Here is a 23,316-nt window from a genome sequence, read left to right on the forward strand (position 1 = left end):
CTTCCACTCTACTCGAAATTGAAATGCATAAAAAATGACCAAATCTCGAGTAACATTTGAAATGGGCCTATGCCCAAAACGTAAATAAATCGGGTTTTGATACCATTTTTTAGCCCCGCTCGATAGCCACTAATCGTGTAGGAAAATTACGCATAATCGAGAAAAACCATTAAAAATAACTCGATTTTCGAAACGGCCGATCAACAAATTTTTTCGATTCATTAATAGGCCCGCACGCTAAAACGGCCAACCATTCATTTAATTCATTTCATTGATAAGCCTAGTGACGTAGAAGGGCCAATGACTGAAAATTTTCAAACCAAAGCTAGGCCCTACTGCTTGAGACAAGGCCGATGATTTGTTTTGAATTTATTTGACGTTGCGAAAAGGCTTAGCAAAGGGCGTACCATTCTTGTAACAAGCACAACGGCTTAACAAAAAGGGCCTATCCATTGAAAGATTCACAAAAAGGCTTATTAATTTATGAAATTAAATTGTTATCGTTTTTCATATATTTTTGAAAGTCTTTTTGCATATTTTGGAGGTTGTATACTGAGATACAATATAAATGCCCAAAATACTTCAATTTTCTTAAATATGAATTGAATAGTGGCGGAAAATTTTAAAATTCATTTTCTGGTTTGTTTACGTTTTGGACATAGGCCCATTTCAAATGTTACTCTAGAAATGATACACTCTTTGCACACTGTCAAAGATCATTGCATACAAAATCAACTGTGTTCAAATCGAAACAAAAATTCTAGCGCATCTGGTGGATGATGGCACAAGCTTTTAAGGAAATTCTATTACAGTGAACCACATTATTTTAATGAATTTCTTCGCCACTTAGTAGTCTGTCACTTCGTTCGTGGTTTGCACTCAGCTTGAGGTTCACACTGACAAACAGTTCGGTTTCGCACTGGGTTGGAACTGGTTCGGGACCTATGCTAACACCATAGAGATAACTCTAAGACCAGAAGGTCCCGAAGAAACGAGCTCAACTTTTTGACTCAGCTCTGGTACTATCTTCGGTCCCAAGCTAATCGATGCACCCCTTAAAACATAAGAAAATCGACGAACCCCGCATTTTATCTGTCAAACTTTCATAGCGACTCAAAACAAACATAGTAGTACTGGAATTTATACTAGAATAGGGAACGTTAATCGAATTGGATGGGACCAATAGGCTAGTCAAGTAGTGAACCAATTTAAAATCGTTAGTTTTCATCGGTTGCTAGCACCCTCTATCATGCACATTCCCAAGCATGGTTTTGCAACCGGAGCATCCCTCGGTCATGCAATTTTTTCACTAGTTGCTTTTCGCTTGTTCTGTCAACGCGTCAGCTGTGTTGAATAAAAACAAAACAGATGGAAGTCAGTGATGTCGGCTCTCCAACGGTTGTTTAGTGTGATTTTTCTTTTGCTGGAAACAAGTTGCATCACTAATGAATGCCCTTTCTAACACCGCTCATCACTTTAATGTGTACACATAGCAAACAATATGTATTCTGTATTCGTATTCTTATTCATATTCTGAATACTATCGCACGTGCCACAAACTTTGCAAAGAGAGGTATTGAAACTTTTACATTGACCCTTGTACAAAATGTCCTGCAACGGAAGGAACAGTTGTGCCATAGAGGTAACTCTATCTCCGGTCCCAAGCTAATCGATGCACCTCTCGAAACATAGGAAAATCCACGAATCCCTCATTTTATCTGTCAAACTTTCATAGCGAATCAAAACAAACATAGTGTAGTACTACAATTTCGACTAGAATGGGGTACGTTAATCGATTTGCTTGGGACCAATAGGCTAGTCAAGTAGTGAGCCAATTTAAAATCGTTAGTTTCGTATTGATTGTTCGTTGTGCCACCAGATCATTCTGCTCCAGCTTTGCACCCGCCGTTTTTATTTGTCGCACCAGAAATTACTCCGCATCCAAAACCTTGCTAACTGTTTCCGTAATATCGTCTGACTTGCCACAAACTTATTGGCAAAGGTGTCTTCAAGCGCCTTGGCAGTTTCTTTCTCCCGTACGATTTTTAGGCATTCAATAGTTATCTACTTTTCGACTGGAAAACTATTTATGTCTGCAACTATACCAGGGTGTCGACTCAAAGTCGAAAAAAAAAAATCCCCAATTTTTACAGAACATATGACCGACTACCTACGAAGGCTGTGAATAGGCTAGGCGAAGCTCTGTGGATTATGAGATGCTCGATGACCCTGGAGGGATCGATTTTGCTTACTGAGCAGAAAATTATGGGTTTAATCCCAAGCTCTCCGTCATGACTCTTAAAATTCATGATCACTAAATAAAATTAATATGTTCTTTCGATAGCCGGCTATCGTGAGATTAAATAAACAACAAATAAACAATACATACTTTTGGTTGCATCGCAAATCTGAGGTGAATCCTAACCGAATACCCTACTGTCGCTAAGTCGGTGGCCTCTCGTTAAGTAAGTACTACATCAACATTTCCTTCCCTATCCCTAGTTATGGTCAGTTTCGTACTCTCTGGAACTCCATATGACAACTGCAGACATGGCAAAATAATTTAAGTTTAATTATCATTAACATGTTATTCTCTCAGTGAGTTCACATTACAACGAGAAATTGCAAGTTGAATATGTGTTTATTTTCGGAATACTTTTAAAAATGTTTATCATTTGAGCAGAACAATTTTCTCCTGCAAACTCTCGGCTTCTTTTTGAGCATCTTGAGCTCTCGGAATCAAGAGCTTCTTTCATACGACGATCCTTGTCTACATGGAAAGCGAATGCGATTTTTCGAACTAGCTGAATAAGTTCATTCAAAATTTGTAAGTTTTCCAACCCGCCTGCATGAGTAACACCATCATAGATCTGACGTCGCGCTACGACTGAAGGCCCAAACGCAATGTGGGCGGAAGCGGAACGGAAACGGCAAGTTTGACAACTGTCACAAATGACATCAAGATGCCTAACCACAGTCGATTTCATCCTAACTAGTTTTCAATCCGACAAATAGGCTTACTCAGATCGGGCTTTTCCGCTACCACTGCCGTTCCACTGTCATTGCGCTTGGGCCCATGACTCTTCCCTCATGTTTTCAAAAATATATTCTGCATTTACCGAAAAACCTCTCTCTGCGTTGGCGTTGCCATGCGATAAGCAGCAAATCATTTTCATAACCAACAATAGTTCTGAATACGCCGACCAATAACCTGTGCCAAAAAACGTCCAGTCGTTCCTTTTTGCGATCATATTGATCAAATGTGCATTTACCTGAACAATAAGATGATCAATATTAATGAACCTTTCCATAATGCCTCTCACAATTTGAGACATCGCGTTGCACAAAAAAGGCATCATAGGGTTGTCCGTCTGAAATTCGCATAGAAATGGCTCAACTTCGACAGCAACTGATTTGAAGAAAGCTAGCTAGCTAGCGGTCGTCAAATAATTGCAACACAGAAACCACCATCAAGATAGAGCTATAACATGTTATAAATCTGTAGTCTGAACGTACTATTAGCCATCAGCAGCGAGGCATTCAAACCGTTTTTAACATCTTGGTAGGAAGCTGACGTTTGTTCGATTTTGTCTTTTTGGACGCTTTGAAGAAATTTTGATTGCCCTCTGAACAGCAGCACTATTTTCCAACCATCGGTGACCACAAAACTTTAGCGAGAATATGGTTTATCACGAATACATCGTGATAAACGCTCGTCTTGCTGGGACATCTTTGAAGATATTGTAGATACCACGCAAATATTTGACAACATCCCAACTGATACTGCGAACACTATCCTTGAATGCATTATGCAAACAGCTTCCCAGATCTATAAGCTTCTCGCCACCTTTTTGAGCCCATCCGTGGACACTTGCAGCAACTTGTTCGAAGAGATATCGGCAAGGGGTTCCATAAACGCAGCGAATAGATCTGATGTCCGGGGTAACCCAAAAACTTTGACGTCATGCACTGATAAAATTTCAAAGATTGTTTTTATGTGTCCCACACATGATTTTTTGCAATGTGATCAACATTATTTTTTTCCTGACCTACACTAAAATTCGAGGGGCGCGCACTTCCAGGTATGAGTGCGTGATATTTAGAATACATCGTAGTAATTTAAATACTTTGAAGACAGTAATAATTTTAATTTTAATACTTTTAGCGGTACTGAACGTAATCAACACATAATTAACGATAATTCATGTAATGATAAATAGTTAATCATGTTTTGTTGTTTTTGACATCATCCACATCCAGAGGGCCAGTCACTTCGAATGTATGGGAATGGTAAGAAACCATTTGGAAATGCATGAACATTTTCAGTTTTTATTCATTATCGTCTTTATGGGCAGTTTTAGATGCACAAAAATTGCACGAGTACATTACTATGCTGATAAGGTAAACACTCGTTTATTTGTTTCCTTCTGTGAAAGTATGTTTAGTCACAAATCGTGGATTTTCTGATATTCTCCATACTGCAAAAATGATTTTCCTACCACTGAAGGGGCGACATCTCTCGGATCTTCAGTATAGCTACTACTCAAATCATATAATTAATTAAAAAGAATATTTTATATTTTTGGCAACCATTTCTATTTGATTTTAAAATATAGTCAATCGCATAAACCGTGTCCCTTTCGTAAAATTGCCAAAAAAATTGGACATTAGCGTCGGAACTGTGCAGAATATCAAAAAAACGTAACAATATCAGAACCTACAAGAAGCAAAAAGCACCCAAAAGGACGGATTCACAGAAAGCTTCTTCGAAAATACGGTCACAGAACTTGTATGACCGGTGCATTTTGATGAACGACGAGTCGTACGTCAAATTGGATACCAGTACACTTCCCGGGCCGCAATATTTCAACGCTGAGCAGAGGACAGATGTGCCTGATGATGTGCGATACATCCGATCCGAAAAAAATGGAAAAAGGTTTTGGTGTGGCAAGCCATTTGCTCCTGTGGCTTAAAGAGTTCTTCGTATTTCACAACGGCCACAATCAATGGAGAAAATTACAAAAAAGAATACATCAAAAAACGGCTTCTACCCATCATCCATTGTTTTGGCTGGATCTGACATCTGCTCACTATGCTTCTGCTACGTTGGAGATGCTCAAGAAGGAAAAAAAATCGATTTTGTTGAAAAATTCCAAAATCCCCCAAACTGCCCTGAACTGCGTCCTATCGAAAGATACTGGGCAGTAATTAAACGGCATCTAAAGAAATATGGAAGAGAAGCAAGCTCTGTTGACTGCTTCAAGAAAATTTGGTCTGCAGCACAACGAAAAGTTCGAGCGTTCTTCAGAAATGAGAAGTAAACTTATGAATTTGATTGAAAATAAATATTTTCCTTTGAGAAACAGGTGTCTACTTTCATTAATGAACAGTCCTTATGTTCGCATTAGATTAAAAATTGAAATTCTGAAAATGTTGTGGGGCTCCAATTCATTAATGTAGCTTAAGCTCCGGCATACTTACATTTTATATTCCTTGAACTATTTCTTAAGCCATATGCTAAAAGCATCTCTAGAAAAATTTATTCTAAGAAAACGTTGAACATTTTAGGGGAAGGTAATAATTTTTATAATATTTATAAACCTGAGGTGCGAAATCTGCAATAGTTGCACAGTAATTTTCTCGCACAGACAAGACAAACAAAAAAAAAACGTCGGAAAAATGAAAACAGCAGCTTAAGAACAGCAATGGCAATTGCTTAAAACTTTAGGAATTTCCAGAAACTGATGGTGATATCCGAACTGTAGTAACTCACGGAACACTTCAATACCTTCCAAAACTCGTGAAATCGCCTGACATAATCTTCGGATATTGTGATACTTTGGGTTCTACCAGCTCCTCCAAAACACTAAAATCTTGCGTAGTAAAACTTCAAGAACTCCTGGAACTTTCAGATATCTAGGTTTTGAGCGTTCCTTCCGTCAGTACGTTTTTTTTTGGGATTGTGGACCGGATCCGGTAAAAGGATGAAATAATCTGAATTTCTCAAAAGGCCGTAAATACCTAGACTTCCAGAGATACTGGTGAGGGGTAATGTACATATTAGGTAAATGAAAAACGTGACGAAAGGGGGGAGATAGTTTTTTTTTCTCAATTTACCGTGACATAATTAAAATATGGCCCATGATATCTAATATAATTGCACTGTGAAGGTTCTTGACTTTCGAGACTCCTGTTTCAGGGATAAGTTCAGGGATTTCTTGGACAAATCTTGATTCAAATTTAGCAAAATGTTAGTTCAAATTTGAATGACCTTAACATTTTGTCAGGGTAGGGTGTGTGCCAGTTTTTAGCCCTATCTTAAATTTATATATTTTTCATTCTTTTCAAACAAATTTTGAATACAAGAAGAACATAGCTTTTGCCAAATACAGGGCTGTTACAATATTTTCAAAATTTGATCCGCGAAATCCGCGATTTCTCAAAAGAAATCCGCGACTTCAAATACTAATCCGCGACAAAAAAAAAAACTGTTTTCATTGCCTAAAAATACCATTTGTATACTACTACATGGCATTTCAAGCTTATTGCATATAGCATATTAGATTTTGCCTGCTCTGAACTTAGTGTTCTTTGAAGTATCTTCACATAGATTTGAGAGCTTTCTATGCCCAAGGAAGTAGAGAAATTTGCCAACCCGAAAAATTAATAGACCGAACGGGAGTCGAACTCAGTCGCCTCCAGCATGGCCTCGCTTTGTAGCTGCGCCTTTACCGACTGAGCTAAAGGAGTATCGTTTGTATCCTTTGAAAAAAAAAAAATTCAGTTATTTATGATTTTTTTTTATTATTATTATGGTCACTTTAACACTCTTGAGTCATTCGTGACTTGTCCGGGGGTGAGATTTGAACTCGTGACTTTGGCGTGGTCGCCCCCTAGTTTATGAATGTTTCTATTGAATAATACAGGTCTAGATTTGATGAAGCATTATTTAAAAAAAAATTATTGAGAGTTAACCTTTGCGTCTCTGACGTATTTTGCTGTCCTAAATGTTAAAGTTAATTTGGCGCTAGTTTTCTCAATTTTTGACCGTTTCAAACCATACACCCTGCACATAATCGAGAAATTACCAGAATTTCATAAGTCACACTTGTTGGTCACGTTGCGGTTCTGTATTTACACAGATATTCCTTGGGGTCTGTCATATATATGTGACTTTGTGGATCATGCACGACTTATTACTATGTGTACTGGAAATGATAGGTTTTACAAATTTGATTTTTTCTACTAGATCAACCAAAACTGCAATAATGTCTGTAGTATCGAAAAATGTCCAATCAGTTTCAAAGTGTCTATGTGGATCATGCATCATCTATTTCCGAGTAATCCAGATGTAAATTCTTCAAATCGTCCTGGAGTTCAGATAATTTGATCTACTAGATCAACCGAGATTGGGACAACGTCTTTAATATATAAATATTTCCAAACAGATGCACAGTGTCTATGTGAATCATGCATGAACTATTGCCATGTATACCAGATGTTTTAAGTTCTCCAAATCGTTCTGGAGTTCAGATGATTTATTCTACTAGATCAACCATGAGTGGGATACAGTCTGTAGTATCGAATTATGTCCAAACATATTCGTAGTGGCTATATGGATAATGTTTAATTATTTCCACGTATACCAGATGATCTATGATCTGTAGCATCGAAATATCGATATGGAAATCCTTAGGAAATATTTGGCATACACGAATATAGGTTGGCATGATCCACATAGACACTGCAAATTTATTTGGACATATTTCGATACTACAGATATTGAATTAGGCATGGGTGATTTAGTAGAAACATAATCTGATCTGCAGAATGATTTCAGAACCTATAACATCTTGTATACGTAGCAATAGGTCGGGCACAATCCACATAGACACTTTGAATCTGTTTGGACATATTTCGATACTACAGACATTATTGCAGTCTTGGTTGATATAGTTGAACAAATCAACTGAACTCCAGGACGATTTGGAGAACCTATAATATCCGGTATACATGGTAATTACCCGCATATATACGATTCGTTTATGATTTGACATCGAAAAATGCTATGTTCATATTGGAAATAAATAAAACATGAAAATGTCTCTCATTGGACAGACCTCACGGAATTTCCGTGTAAATCCGGTGTGACTTATGGGATTGAGATCATTTCTCGATTATTTGCAGGGTGTTTGATATGAACCGATAACAAATTGAGAGCCAAATGAACAACAAAATTGATGACAGCTAAATAATCCGGGACGGAAAGGTTACAATGAATTCCACAATTTTTGTGACAGCACATCAGTCCCTTCGCGATTTTCGCGACATCATTTAATGTTTCCGCGATTTTCGCGACATCATTTAATGTTTCCGCGATTTTCGCGACTGAAAGTTCAAATCCGCGACAAATCCGCGAAAATCGCGAAATCCGCGCCTGTTGTAACAGCCCTGCAAATATCTACGCAGATAAAACCATAAAAAAACAATTTTGATATAGGTCCATGTGTCAAAACTGGCACACTTATCCTAGTTCAAATATAGGTATTGCAATTTTGTATGTTCATAATTTATACTTACATTTTCGAAGTACATGAATTATCACTTACAAGAATGTTCAAAGTTTTATAAATAATTAAATTAAATTTGTAATTTGTTGTTTTATTGGTTACGATAGCCTGTTAGTATAAACTGTGCATTAGGTCAAGAAGTTACATCCCGCGCTCAATTATGTTGTTGAGATTAAGCAGCAAAACGAAAGAATCTTTAGGTTCCGTGTTCCCTTGTGGAAGTGACTAATTACCATTAATCTACGTTTCGAGACAAGGTACCGTCCATTTTTGGAACCGCAGTTACACTTACCGAATCTTGTTCCTGGTGTAGCTTTACGGGACCGCTTCCGCCAGTGACCGATGTTTGGAATTTTTTGGTTCCGAGCCGCTGGAACACGCTGGGGCGATCCTTGGGAAGAACTTTTTTATTCGGATTGAGCTCGAGTGTAATTTTACGCTTTACAGGTGTAGACATCTTATTTTCGACACCCGCCGCAATGGAACGCACATATTTCGCACTTCTCTCGAAAGGGGAAAAAGTCGAAAAAGGAAACAAAGAATAGCAGTTTTGCCGTTGCGAATGGGATAGTTCGAAGCACTGCAACGATTTATTCGCGCACCAGGATCCGACAGAAACACTTTTTGGATGTTAAGCACTCGAAAAATTCAATGAATTTTCACAATTTTCAGACAACAAACTTTCGGATGCCGATCGATGCCACCGTAAAATTTTCGTTTTGACGTTTACGTTACATTACAGGGTGATTCACATGAAACGCGGTTGACAACAACGTTTGACAAGTTTCGTTAAATTTCCGAGGGGTCCGGCAAAGTCTACACGGCAACGAAAAGCTTTTAAAAGAATCCATTCTGAAGTTCCTTTACAGCATTTCCATGCTCAGCCTGGTTGAATGTTGTTCCATTTTCCTCTGTTCCTGGGAGAGGTGTCAGAAAGTGTCAGAAAACAAAGTGAAGGATACATTTATTCATACAAACAGGCCGCCATTATTGAGCATGGAAAGCTGAATACAGCAAAAAAAAATCGTTGAATACATCTAAACTGCTGCTTTTTATCGATCCCGCAGACATTCATCTCGATTTTTAAATCAAGATTTAAAATTTTTGATCGTTGACACTAAATCCACAGACAAACAGACATAACACTGACAATTTGTTCATCGAACATGCATTTAACGGTCAATTTAAATGTTTTTAGTTGGTAGTACCGCCGCCTGTGGCGCGCATAGTCAATAACCCTTGCGTTTGCCGTTTACACACTACCGCCATCTGTTCAGCGTAATACCCATCACAGTATACTCAGCAGATGGCGGTAGTGTTTTACTGACGATGTTTTATTTTAAACAATATTCAATGTGTTATGTCTGTTTGTCTGTGCTAAATCTATTCGTTGAAAGCTCACTCGCATACAAACCCTAATAAAAATTGTATGGTTAATTTGCTTAACGACGTGTTCTGGGTATCATCCAAACCATTTGTGGAATAGTTCAATGATTTGGATTATCGTTCGTTTATGGTTATTTTTTATTAAGGAAGTCCCACCAAAAGGTGCTAAGATGGTGATTTTTGCTAATGTAATCGTACTTATTTTTTAAAATAGTTTCAGTGTACCAAAATTGATGAAATTTTGGATTTCAGTTCCATTTGCAGATAACGAATATGTATTATCTCAATGCCCCTAAACAACCAAATTAAATTAAAAAAAAAGCTTAAAAATTATGCGAATTCCCGCATCACCTCTAAGTGGATTCCGAGCCATGATTACTTCGGCAGTAGTCATTTATGATTAAATCAAATATATCATATTAACAATATGATCCATTCATGCCTTTTCCAAATGTTGCAATAGCGACCCGCAAAATATTGCTTCACGCACCATCTAGCGTTGAAAAAGGTCAGCAACAATCATTCAATTACAATCAAGGGGTGCGAATATAGCACTTATTACAAAAGTAAGAGTCACATTATTTCCATTAATTACATTGTGTATATTACTTTAAAATTTGTCTGACATGTCACTGTTGTCATCAAATAAAATAATATGCTGAAATACATTCATTTGAAATATTAAACAAATTTTCATTTGGTTTACCCCTCGTGACGATAAACAAATACATTGGTAGCCTTTTTGGCCACAGAGGTGCTTTCATCGCTAAAAAATCGGTTCGCCAGCTAAGCGAAAGAGTGGATCATATTGTTAATATAATCTATTTGATTAAATTCAAATTAATCACTTGTGTTAAAATAAGAGATGAACTAGCCTTTGGCTAAAAATCTCTATAATAAAGAAAAAAAAAAAAACTTGTGTTAAAAAAAATCTTTTCAGTATTAAATTTTATTCTTTTCAAATATTAATAGAGGAAATGGATGTTACACAGAAAAAAAAGTTGTTGAATATTACATCCAAACTGCTGCAACCAGGTCAATCTATCGGTTGTGTAATATAACGTCGTACCACAGACAAACAGACGTAACTCTTTGAAAAAGTTTTTCTTGAAAACATAGTATCTCAAAACATAGGACCTCAGTAACGACATCTCTCGGCCTTCTCGCGGAAAACAAGCTTGCTCGCCAACTCGCAAACAATATTGCATAAAAGTTCTATAGAATGTATAGAAACGTCAAAGTGATTCGATGCCAGCGCTGCGACGAGTAGTTCGCGGAACTGGTAATATTCAAATCAACCGTTAAATGCGTGAACGAAGATACACAATGAAGTGTTACGTCTGTTTGTCTGTGGTCGTACGATGCGAGGTACGATGTACATCGATTTTGCGAACAAAATTACATCCACCTTTTTTCTATTACATCATTATTTCATACGTCAGCTTGAATTGGGTTGTTTAGGGGTATTGAGGTAAATACATATTCGTTATCTGCATTAAAAATGGAACTGAAATCCAAAATTTCATCAATTTTGGTACACTGCAACTATTTTAAATAAGTACGATTACATTAGCAAACATCACCATTTTAGCGCCCCTTGGTGGGACTGTGTATGGGAGTGAGCTGTCAACGAATAGATTTAGTGTCAACGATCAAAAATTTAAATCTTGATTTAAAAATCGAAATGAATGTCTACAGCATCGATAAAAATATGGTTGTGCTCAGAAAGCGAAGCTCTATCATATGATGTATAAAAATTGGTATATTTTTCGAAGTTAAACAACCCAATTACATTGATCGATATTATATTTTTTTTTTGCTGTGTACGTCGGCCTAAATGCCACTAATTTGGGCTCACTAAGGTTGCTCATTAAGCAACCGACTAAATTTTCAACAGCGACCAAAAATATCCATTAGTACTGTCCCCATCTAGATAAAATTGATAAGTAGCAGATTTTTAGCGATGGGCCCAATCTTAGATTCATAGGCCAACATTAGAGCCATTTCCCCTATATAATCGAAATTGATTAAAATTCAATCAAAAAAGATTAAAATTCAATCAAAAATGATTAAAATCGATGAATCAAAACTGAATAATAAAAATTTCAAACAAGATTACTTTCAATTTAGCAACCATGATTAATACCCTGTTCACATTACAGCCTATATCACGTAATATAGGCTGTCTTGCAATGAACACTCATACATAGGATTTCCAGTGAAAACTAGATGTACGTGATATACGCTGTAATGTGAACGGGGTATGATGCAGTTGGTTTACGTGGGCGGCCTACGATTTGCGAGGAAATGACTTACAAAACTTTCATTTGCAAAAGCTGATAGGCCCTTTTCAGTTGTTGGTCCTATATCGTTCGTGCTTCGTTGAGTAGAGCTGGGAAATATACCTGTCACTCAACAAACTAGTGTCAAGCGCGTTCCGTTTTTGACATCGCCGCCCCTCGATCGTTCCATTTTTCGTCGTTCTTCTGTTGCGGCTTTACAAACAAAAGAAGGGAAGTAAAGCACCGTCATCTTTGAAAATACGTAAGTTTTTGGCTGAAAAATGCTTCCTATTTCGAAATTTACGTTCTTAATGCACCTGCCTCTGTTTGCCTTCTTCCAGCAGTGCTTTTGTTTGTAAAACTTGGACTCAAATCTGCCGCAGAAATGGAGATCGATGAGGAAGAGTTCGAGCAGCCAACTTCCAGCAGCAGCCGTGGAGAGCGGAAGAGATTCGAGGTGAAAAAGGTACGAAATTGTGTAAAATTTACCTTCTTGTGGTGTGAAATAATGCTAATTTTAATTTTAATTTTTTTAGTGGAATGCTGTGGCTTTGTGGGCTTGGGGTAAGTTGAAATACGTATACTATGTTTTTAATTTTTATCGATCGATCGACCTTGTAACTAACCTCGAATGTGATTTCCTGGTTTATAAGGTTTTATTGAATTTTCTGTCATTTGTTATTCTTAAAACTTTTATTTGTTATTAATACTTTGAACTCTTTATTTTGCTCAGATATCGTAGTGGACAACTGCGCCATTTGCCGTAACCACATTATGGACTTGTGTATTGAATGCCAGGCAAATCAAGCATCAGCTACCAGCGAAGAGTGCACTGTTGCCTGGGGTGTATGTAATGTAAGTGATTCAATGCGTTGTATTATTATTGGCTTTTGTTAATTAATGAAACTCTTCTATTTATTAAAACAGCACGCATTCCACTTTCACTGTATCTCCCGTTGGCTGAAGACACGACAGGTTTGCCCGTTGGATAACAGGGAATGGGAATTCCAAAAATATGGACATTAGTAACCGGATTCAGCACATCTCAACAGGCCTTTCATACTTTTATGGCTAATTTAAAGCAAAAATGTTTCCGTGCAGAAGCTGACGATTCAACTCAAATTTTAGTTTCTAGATCAGTGAAATAAGAAACCTTGATTTTGGGAGTTAACATACCATTGGAATTAAACCGGTAAATCAGAGTTCTCTACAGTTACTCTATAGATTGGCTTGAGAAAATATCTTTAACATTAGGGGTCATTCGCAAATTATGCAAAGCTATTTGAGCAATAATTAGACTGTCCGATTTTAGCTTATAAAGGGGCCTCAAATCTAAGATCTCTAACTTTTAAGACAAGCTATACGTATAGAGTTGCGAGCACGATAATATCTGATACTAGATCTAGCACCACCGATGTTAAGGAAACTTTACCCTACCTGATGGTGGTGTGGTGTTCAGAAGCGCCAACTTCATGAAATTATTTCATTTTACGAAATGGCAGGAGCTAGTTAGCCTAACAGAACTGATGACATTGATGCTGTTCCTCACAATAGTTAGATTACTACCCAAGTAAGGGGCTGTTCATTAACTACGTAGACAGTCTTTTGGTTTTCTTGACACCCCCCCCCCCCTGTGTAGATAATTGACAATACAAAATTTTAAAAATTTGTATGGGCCGTATTCTTCCGTGATGTTACCCAATCCTTGTTTTGAATGACTGAGCGTACATTTAAGAAGAAAAACTTCACTGAAGACACCAAACGGCTAAATCCTAAAATAAGTTCTACGGACTTTTGTCTTGTTAAATTCCAATCCTGGACCACTGTGCAGAGGGAAATGGATTGTACATACACATACAAACACACAAACACACGCACACGCTCCTCCGGAAGGCTGAAGAAGGATCCTGCTATCAAGAGCTCAGCCTTCAAGGAGCTCGTCGAAAAGTCTCTTGGCGAAGGGGCGAGCGTAAGAGCTCTATCCCAGGAGACAGTGGTCGAGTCCAGGGATCTAGACAAGGAGAAGATGAGGATGAGGAAGACGTACGGCGGCATGCAAACGCTGATCTGTGCTGGAAATGTGGAGAGAAAAGTCATTTTGCAAGAGGCTGCACAAAGCAACCGAGGTGTATGCTCAGCAAAAAAAGAGGACGGAAATGATCATACGACGGGAGGCTTCAAATGCCTAGCATACAAAATGGCGATGGCGGGCCAACAGTAATGGAGGTAACTCAAATAATCCTCAATCATTGCGACACTGCTCAGCAACTTTTGTGGCAGTCGACAACAGAAACAAAGTGCGACGTTGCAATCATTGCGGAACCGTATCGAGTCCCTCCCGATAACGGTAACTGGGTGGCGGATAGAGCTGGGATGGCTGTGATTCAAGTTATGGGCAGATGCCCTATTCAAAAAGTGGTTGCAAGCTCATACAAAGGTTTCGTGATCGCCAAAATTAACTTAATCTTCATATGTAGTTGTTACGCACCCCCAGATGGACGTTGGAGCAGTTCCATGAGATGCTGCATGTGCTAACCGAAGAGCTGATTGGACGACGACCGGTAGTCATCGGAGGAGACTTCAATGCTTGGGCGGTGGAGTGGGGAAGCAGATGTTCCAATGCAAGAGGGCACAGTCTGCTGGAAGTTATGCTGGCCAACGAAAGCACCAGCAGCACTTTTCGCAGAGATGGCCGGGAATCCATTATCGACGTTACTTTATGTAGTCCGTCGCTGGTGGCAAACATGGATTGGAGCTAGGGGAAGTACAACTTGATGTGAAGTAATATTTGGTGTAAAAATTGCTCAAATTGATAGTTATTATAGTTTTTAGCGGAATGCTACAAAGTACAAAAAATTAACAGTGTAACTTTAACGCATACACACTCAATGACGTTTCACCGTTGTTGTTTATGTTTACAGCAACTTTCTGTTTGTATCATTTTTGCCAAGATTTTCGTTTTCGGCTTCAACTTTTGATGCTAAAAACGGCACTGGGCGTTCCCCCAGCAGCAAATCTCTCCAAGTTGCAGGCTCATGACGAATCGAGCGTAATACGACCACGGAACCAACACTCTGAGACTCCGTTTACAGGGCCGCCGTTGTCAGTAAATTCCCATTCCATAGAATGACAGCATATTGGTTCGCAGACGTTCAAGATTTCGTTGAAATTAATGACTATTTCCTGGGAAAGGAAATGCGGCCGGTTATGTGCACTGAGATCAGCTATGCCGAATTTATGAGAACAAGAAGTGGATTTCGGTGGCGGTGGCCAGCAAGATCATCAAGGAATGATTTGCCACTCGTGTGAAATCCATTTATGATAAAATGAATGTCAATTGTACACTTAAACCCAAAAATAGTCAAAAAGAAAATAAAAACAACCGTCAGACTAAGTATAAGATTCGCAAATATCACACATATTAAAATATATAATATTTCCACCATCGGTATTGATGCTGATATTTGAAGCTGTCCTTCCCCAAGGATTGGAGAGTGTGCGAAGGATAAATCCATAGCGAACATCAGGTGATCCGATATGGCATCGGCCAACAGAATACTGTGGCAGTACGGAGGACGAGAACTTATGACCGGAAGTGGAAGACGAAGGTTTTTGACAAGGATCTTTTCATTAATACACTCCGGGGCTTATTACGGATGTCACTTCACGGTGAAAACTTATCACTTGTCGTCACGGTGAAGTGATTCCCATTTGATTTGTACGGCAATCACGGCTCTTATTATGAGTATCACTTCTTTATCACCGTGTAGTGACACCCGTAATAAGGCCCTCCGTGTTTACAGGAGCCCCGTGGTTCTGAACGTGGACGAGCTTACAGAAACGTTAGTGAGAGCATGTGACACGACCATGCCGAGGAAACTGGAGCCAAATAACAGACGGCGGCCAGTTTATTGGTGGAACGAGGCACTTAGCACCTTCCGCGCTAGTTGTCTCAGAGTCAGCAGACGTGTTCAGAGAGCATGAACAGAAGCAGACAGAGAGGAACGAAGAGTAGTGTTTCGAGCGGCCAGGGCCGCAGTTAAACGAGAGATAAAGCAGAGCAAGTTAAACTGTTTTAAGGAGCTGTGTCGAGACGCTGATGCCCGCGCCCCTGTCGATACTCGCTGGAATGTGTCCAGAGAAGTTGAAAGTCATCGTGGAAGGACTTTTCCAGAAGCATGACCCAACGACCTGGCCACTTACACCGTACGAAGAAGAAGAGGGATATAACATCGAAGTCACCAACGAAGAACTACTCGTAGCAGTGGCGAAAGGATTGACAGTGAATAAAGCTCCCGATCCGGATGGAATCCCCAACGTAGCGTTGAAAGTGGCGATCCAGGCGTCCCCGAACATGTTCAGGATGGTGCTGCTGGGTCACTTCCCTGACAGATGGAAGATACAGAAGCTAGTGTTGCTGCCGAAATCCAGGAAATCTACGGGGGATCCAGCATCGTATAGGTCTATATGCGCTGGATACACTTGGAAAACTCTTGGAGAGGATCATCCTAAATAGGCTGACGAATTGCACGGAGAGTGAGCACGGATTGTCGGAGAGGCAGTTCGGTTTCCGGAAGGGGATATCGACGGTGAATGCAATTCGGACAGTGGTCAAGAGAGCCGAGAAGGCGTCTAAACAGAAGTGGAAAGGAGATCGATATTGCGCCGTGATAACGATCAACGTCAAGAATGCTTTCAACAGCGCCAGCTGGTAGGCCATCGCCGAAGCGGGTCCCTGATTACCTGTGCAGGATCCTGCGGAGTTATTTCCAAAACTGGGTTCTGGTCTACGAGACAGACATGGGACAGAGATCGATTAGGATCACAGCGGGAGTTCCACAAGGATCCATCCTTGGTCCAAAGCTCTGGAACGGGATGTACAACGGCGTGTTGAGATCGCTGGCTTTGCGGACGACGTCGTCTTAACGCTGGAAGAGGTGGAAGTGTTGTCAACCAAGGCGATCAACATGGTTGGTAAGCGAAGCTGCAGATAGCCCACCACAAAACGGAAGTGTTATTGGTTAGCAACTGTACAGCAGTACAGCGGGCAGACGTCGGGAAGCACACCATAGTGTCGAAGCGTGTGTTAAAATACCTGGGAGTCATGATCGATGACCGGCTAAACTTCAACAGCCACATCGAATATGCTTGTGAGAAGGCTTCGAAGGCCATCAACGCGATAGCTAGAATCATGTCGAACAACGCTGGTCCCAGCAGTAGCAAGAGGCGTCTTCTGGCCAGTGTGTCGTCGTCGATACTGAAGTGTGGAGGTCCTGCCTTGGTTCCAGCGCTGGAAACGATGCAGAACCAAAGGAAACTGAGCAGTACGTTCCGGCCCATGGTCATGCGAGTCGTGAGTGCGTACAGAACCATCTCGTCGGAAGCAGTATGCATTATCGCCGGTATGATCCCTATCGGCATCACCCTGGCAGAGGAAAGCGAGTGCTACATGCGGAGAGAAGCCGGAAGAGTGCGGAAAGTTGTGAGAGCGGAATCGTTGGCTAAGTGGCAATAGGAGTGGAACACGGCGGAGAACGGTAGATGGACACATCGACTAATACCGATTCTTCCACCTAACGTAGTTCCTGTCTGGCCACGTCTGCTTCAGGAAATATCTGCATCGGTTCGGACACGCAGCGTCACCCCTCTGTCCGGAGTGTGGCAGAATACGGTCGCAAAAAGCCGTGCCCGGATGTTGTACGACCAGAAGGTAACGAAACCACACTGATGCGTAATGGATGACGAGACATATGTGAAGGCGGACTTCAACCAGATTCCAGGAAACCTGTATGTGACTGCCAAGGATAAGTGTGATGTTCTCGAGAACCTCCGGACACAGAAGATGACGAAGTTCGCCAAGAAATACTTAATTTGGCAAGCGATTTGTACTTGTGGAAAGCGGAGTACACCTTTCGTTACCGTTACTGGTTCTGTGTATTGCATGCCCCTCAGATTGCTGTCGAGTTGTAAATAAGTTTAGTTCCTATACGTAGCTGCGAATCCTATAGTCATGACTCTAAGATGATTAACCGTTGTCTGATTTTTCTTTCAACAATATTAAACAAAAGTTCTTGTGTAACGTTTTTAAACCGAATTCATATATTTATCGTTTTAATAAATAAAATAATCTCGTCTACACACATATCACTGGTTTGTCTCACGAAAATGTTCAATACTTATCACATTTAAAGACTATAATACTTCGCAAAAAATCATACTCTAATGATGTTCACCACTTTTTACTTTGTATGTGGATTTCCATATCTCGAAAAGACAAATGGTCGAATGGAACCGATAAAAGATTGCTAACGGCATCGACACGTGTGTAATCACCGTCCATGCCCAGGTCCCGAAAAAGTCCAAATGAGTTGGCCTGAAACTAGCCCTTCCCTTAACCAGGGTATTGATGAACCACATGGCCATATTGGCCACTAGCAGGAAAGTGACTATCTCTCTTCCTGGCTTTGTTCGATTCTGTTGAGCACCGCGACACTTTCGCCAGACTGCATTGAGAATGAACAGTGTTTGCATGGAAGTTTGCACCAGACTGAATACTTCCGCGATCAGTCCTTCTCGAGCACCGTAGATGCCCTGCTTTATCGAGAAGTAGCTACCGACAATGCTGAACATGCCGTAGACGTAGACCCCCGTCTGTGCCAAGACCAGCAGTGTACAATCAAGACTCACGGAGCTTGCATGTTTGTCGTTGTGTTTCTTGCAGTACTTGATGTCTCGCATTTTTAGCATAGCCAGGGCTACACCGGCTGCCGTAATCGCATACAATATAGTTTCGGCTATGGTGACCTCCTGAAGGGCGAAATACTCATAACCAGGTTCGTCGTGTAGTACAAAGTACATAATTAGACAGATAATGGTTAGAACGGTGATGATGATTCCGCCAAACATTCCACGATGAGCTCGTGAACAGTCTACTGAGAAGTGATGAGCACTTTTTGTATTAACTGCAGTGTTAACCTTCTGGGAAGTTCTTCGAGTTCGATCAATTTCGGCTATAGTTTTAACCTTTTTCCACATTTCGTAAAGAATCACAGCGCAAATAAGCGAGTATTCGATGGTACAGGGAAACAGGAATGGAGAAGCGTTCTGCACCAGAGTTCCCATAATGTTAGTCCGTTGACAGTCGATGTATTCGGTGGCATCGCTAGTGGAAGCTCGCCTGGAGCGATTCTGGAAGGCTGCATCTAGTATAAAGTTTGTATTTTCCTCACTGCTGTCGTCGCTCGTCGCGGACGCTATCGTTGAAGTTGTCGTGTTGATGGTCACCGACACTGCAGAAATTGTACTTGGTTTAGTTGAACAGAGTAGATAAGATTGGAGAACTTACCGATGTTATTGTGATGGAGCGTGTGAGATAGATGGTGAATTTCGTGCTTTGTTTCCTCTACCAAGATGTACAACCACTCGCAGAGATTCGTTGCAATCATGTGCATGAGGCCAAAGCGGGCGAACACCTTGTGGCGGGCCATATCCAACTCCGTCGTGTTCAGAAAGATAAACTGCATCTGTACAATGGACAGGATCATCCGAGCAACCGGTGTAAGAGCTATGTAGATGCTTGAGCAGCCTGGAGACGCATGTAGCTCAAAGTATTGCCCAAATTCAAGTCCTGAATAGACCATTGTCCCTATGCCGAAGGCAATCGCTCCAACCCGCAAATAGAAACTGCCAAAGTGAGGGACACGTTTCTTGGTCGGGTAGGCATTGGTTTTCTCATCTGCGAAAAAAATAATAAAATTTAAAATCATGGAAAGATACCAGATATTTGCAATTTCTTACGATAGCTCTTGATCAAGGTCATGACCGCCCTTCGCCGCATGTTTGATGCGTACACGAAAATCACAAACATAATGCTTACTGTGTAGAGATACAAGTAGAACCCTTGATAAACGTCCGCTGGTATCTGAGAGGACAAAATCTCCGTTACGGGCAGTGCAATCCCAAGAATTACAATAACCTTAGCGTATAGCGCTGAAAGAGCTGTACTCAAAGCGTCACTGAAAGCAAAAGCAAAAATCAGTTTTTAAAATAATCAATTCACTTTCCATATGTGTTACCTACTCTCCAATTCGTCGATTCTTTCGTCGAGACTCAATGGCAAGTTCACTGTGGGCGCCAACCCCATGAGGAATCTGGCTGAGAGATGCCTTGCTACCCATGTTGGACTCAGCGTCTGGTCCATGGTGTGTACTTTTGCTTTTACCAGGTAGCCAAGCCAGCGAACCTCTTCGCAGGGCAGACATAATTGCTGATGGCCTGTGTGTAGATAGGATGTCCTGCATAACTACCGAAGGCCTTCGTGGTGTGGATCCGTTGGTGTGTGTCGTTGATGTAGTCTTCGCCGTAGGTTGTGTGTTCTCAGGAATCTGGTCTAGGATTGTTGCCGATCCATGGTGGGAATACTTAACAGGCATCGTGGCAATGGTGGCAGCTTTCGGGATCAACTGACTTGATTCTCCATCTGTCTGGGGTACGACAAGATGCTGTTGCTTATCTTTGAATGCAGATCTGTCGTCAGAATCGATGTCGACTTGCTCACTGTAGGACGGAAAATTGAATGAAACCGTTAGTCAATGTTTCTACCAGCTGCTTATCGCGTGACAGCTCATCACTTTTCGTAATAACCCGATTGGCTGGCAAAAGAGGACTGATTATCGTATGCCAAAACGGTGGCGTCACACTGTGGAACCATGACTATACAAGGTATACTGTTAATACGATAAGATAGGGAATGAGAGAGAACAATACAGTATGATCTACATTAAATTGCCGTCGATCAAAATGTTCGCGAGACATCTTTGCACTCTTTGCACGTGCTTGTTATGGCGTTGTCTCGTGAAAGCGATTGGTTTCTGCAAGGTCCATGGGGATAAGACAGATTGCATTTAATTGTCAAGTGACATGTAATCTGTCAGCAACTGTGTTTATGATCATTTGCTTCATTATCTGCGTTGGAAATTTCGTCTAGTCAGAATTGCGTAAAATTAAGTTGTCAGACGTACTGGATTCAGTCTGCTTGCGTCGTATTTCGATACATTTCGGAAAACGTTCCGATACTGGAATACAGAGTTACAAAAACATTGATATGGCAACTATCGTTTGCATTGTAAAAGTTTCCCACAGACAAACACTCATAACGCGTTGAATATTTTTCACTGTGAAACATCATCTTTAAAACACTACCGCCATCTGTTGAGTACACTGCCATTGGCAGTACGCTCAACAGATGGCGGTAGTTTGTAAACGTCAAACGCAAGGGAATTGACTTTACGCGTCACAACCGCATAGAGGTAACTCTAAGACCAGAAGGTCCCGAAGAAACGAGCTCAAATTTTTGGCTCAGTTCTGGTACTATCTTCGGTCCCAAGCTAATCGATGCACCCCTCGAAACATATGAAAATCCACGAACCCCTCATTTTATCTGTCAAACTTTCATAGCGAGTCAAAACAAACATGGTGTAGTACTGGAATTTATACTAGAATGGGGTACGTCAATCGATTTGCTTGAGACCAATAGGCTAGTCAAGTAGTGAGCCAATCGTTAGTTTCTTATTGATTGTTGGTACTACCAACTAAGAGAAATTTAAATTGGTTAATAAATGTGTGTTCGATGAAATATATGATAGTGTTATGTCTGTTTGTCTGTGCTTTTTCCATATATGTTTCCAGAGTGCCTCGGGATGTCCTGCCCCTCTTGGTACCAAAATCAACTGCACCTCTGTAGAGGATTTCAACCAGGTACAAAAATACATCTGAAGAGGTGCGGGTATGAATATTACACGCACACCAAACCAAATGAACGACCCTACCGGGTTGTGCTTCGTGGTCTTCCGCTGGTTAAACCAAAAGAGCTCCTGGAACGTTTGAAGAAGGAACACAACCTCATCGGCCAGGTGGCTCAAGGAAGGGGGACTGTCCTCAAGACACCAACCTCAAGAAGCTGAGAGACGTGAAGCACGTCCGCAACAAGCGAAGCCTACCGCAACAAGCGAGCCGACGTAGCACAGTGCATGATCTGTCTGCCTTTTTTTCACGGAACCCGAAACTGCCACCTGATGAGCAGATGTAACAACTGTGGCGAAACCCACGCTATAGAGAAGTGCTAGACAAAGAGTGCACCAGCGAAACGATGCGCCAACTGCGACGGTGCTCATCCGGTTACAAATCGTAGCTGTCCCAAGCGTGCCAAATACATTCGGATTCGACATCAAGCAACAACCTCGAACCAGCCGGGTCGGAAGGAGGTCAGAAAAGGTTCAGCTGCACCTGCGCTCTCGTTGGAGGATTTTTATGCGTTACCGAATAGCTCGGTACCTGCCGGAGCATTAAATTTTGTGGACTCACAGTCCGCAGTCAACGCTGGGATCAACCAACATAAGCATGAACGTAGTATAGATCCTCGCACCAGAGCGGGTATACAATCCATCAGCGGGCTTATCTCCCGAGATAAGCGAAGAGGTGCTCTACAGTTCTGCCCAGCTGTGGTCCATCTTTACCGACTTCTGCAATCGTTCGGACCAGGTCAAGGTCCTAGGCTACATGGTCTGCCAATATGGGGTCAACTGAGCCCCACAGAATCCGAATTGCCAATTGGACGCTCGCTCTATAAGAAGATTGAGTAAGGCAACTTCCTTGCCCGACAAAGCGTCGACTTGGGAGTTATCACCGAGACACTCCTAGTTCACATCATGATCCGGCAAGGTCGCCCCAAGTCAAGCGGTGGCGGTGTGGTTGTCATCATCAAGCATGACATTCGTTATGAAATCCTACCACATCCGAAAACAAGCATCATTGAAGCAATCGGCGTAAAAATATACGCTCTTCATGGAGACATCACGCTGTTTGCCGTCTACGTACCTCGGCAATACGTAGACAACAATGGCACATCCAAACTCTTCGCGGAAGCTCTCCAAAAGCTCACCGACAACAGAACCGGCACTTTCCAGACGAACCATCGTTCCTCTCCCCAGCTGGAATAACATCAACGCTGGACGTGTTCCTGTCCGACCTGGCACCTACCACGAACTGAGCTCCGAACACTACCCGGTAGTGTGTGAACC

The 23,316-nt window shown here is 41.0% G+C and overlaps 3 protein-coding genes across 9 annotated transcripts in view; 1 reads left to right on the top strand and 2 right to left on the bottom strand.

Annotated features, from left to right (window-relative positions):
- The window catches only part of LOC135700487 (fl(2)d-associated complex component-like), a 29,861-nt gene extending 20,585 nt beyond the window's left edge, over positions 1-9,276 (bottom strand). For both annotated transcript variants that reach the window (XM_065221009.1, XM_065221008.1), the window contains exon 1: positions 8,863-9,276. In XM_065221009.1, the coding sequence (XP_065077081.1) occupies positions 8,863-9,027 (165 nt within the window). In that variant the 5' untranslated portion in view covers positions 9,028-9,276. The remainder of the gene's footprint in view (positions 1-8,862) is intronic.
- A 3,136-nt stretch (positions 9,277-12,412) lies between these two features.
- LOC135700472 (RING-box protein 1A) lies at positions 12,413-13,442 on the top strand. Of its 2 annotated transcripts, none has more exons than XM_065220991.1 (5): positions 12,413-12,500; positions 12,580-12,704; positions 12,775-12,802; positions 12,972-13,093; positions 13,166-13,442. In XM_065220991.1, exons 2-5 carry the CDS (start codon positions 12,624-12,626, stop codon positions 13,262-13,264), a joined length of 330 nt encoding a protein of 109 aa, XP_065077063.1. In that variant the 5' UTR covers positions 12,413-12,500; positions 12,580-12,623; the 3' UTR covers positions 13,265-13,442. The 2 variants fall into 2 exon arrangements, with proteins under 2 accessions (XP_065077063.1, XP_065077062.1); XM_065220990.1 differs by having other exon boundaries at positions 12,420-12,500; positions 12,583-12,704.
- A 4,864-nt stretch (positions 13,443-18,306) lies between these two features.
- Positions 18,307-23,316, bottom strand: part of LOC135700491 (proton channel OtopLc-like) — a 53,574-nt gene continuing 48,564 nt past the window's right edge. For all 5 annotated transcript variants that reach the window (XM_065221022.1, XM_065221021.1, XM_065221024.1 and 2 more), the window contains 4 exons: positions 20,318-20,794; positions 20,036-20,253; positions 19,584-19,973; positions 18,307-19,527 (listed from right to left, as the gene is read on the bottom strand). In XM_065221022.1, the coding sequence (XP_065077094.1) occupies positions 18,458-19,527; positions 19,584-19,973; positions 20,036-20,253; positions 20,318-20,794 (2,155 nt within the window). In that variant the 3' untranslated portion in view covers positions 18,307-18,457. The remainder of the gene's footprint in view (positions 19,528-19,583; positions 19,974-20,035; positions 20,254-20,317; positions 20,795-23,316) is intronic.

The sequence above is a fragment of the Ochlerotatus camptorhynchus genome, unplaced genomic scaffold (assembly GCF_037179485.1).
Source record: "Ochlerotatus camptorhynchus isolate MF236.1 unplaced genomic scaffold, CSIRO-AGI_Acam_v1.1 ptg000137l, whole genome shotgun sequence".
NCBI lineage: Eukaryota > Metazoa > Arthropoda > Insecta > Diptera > Culicidae > Ochlerotatus > Ochlerotatus camptorhynchus.

Excerpts from the sequence above, each read along its gene's own strand:
- LOC135700472 (XM_065220991.1), top strand. The coding sequence starts at position 12,624 with ATGGAGATCGATGAGGAAGAGTTCGAGCAGCCAACTTCCAGCAGCAGC. Across the intron at positions 12,705-12,774 it reads AGAGATTCGAGGTGAAAAAG|TGGAATGCTGTGGCTTTGTG; the intron begins GTACGAAATTGT and ends TAATTTTTTTAG. Across the intron at positions 12,803-12,971 it reads TGTGGCTTTGTGGGCTTGGG|ATATCGTAGTGGACAACTGC; the intron begins GTAAGTTGAAAT and ends TATTTTGCTCAG.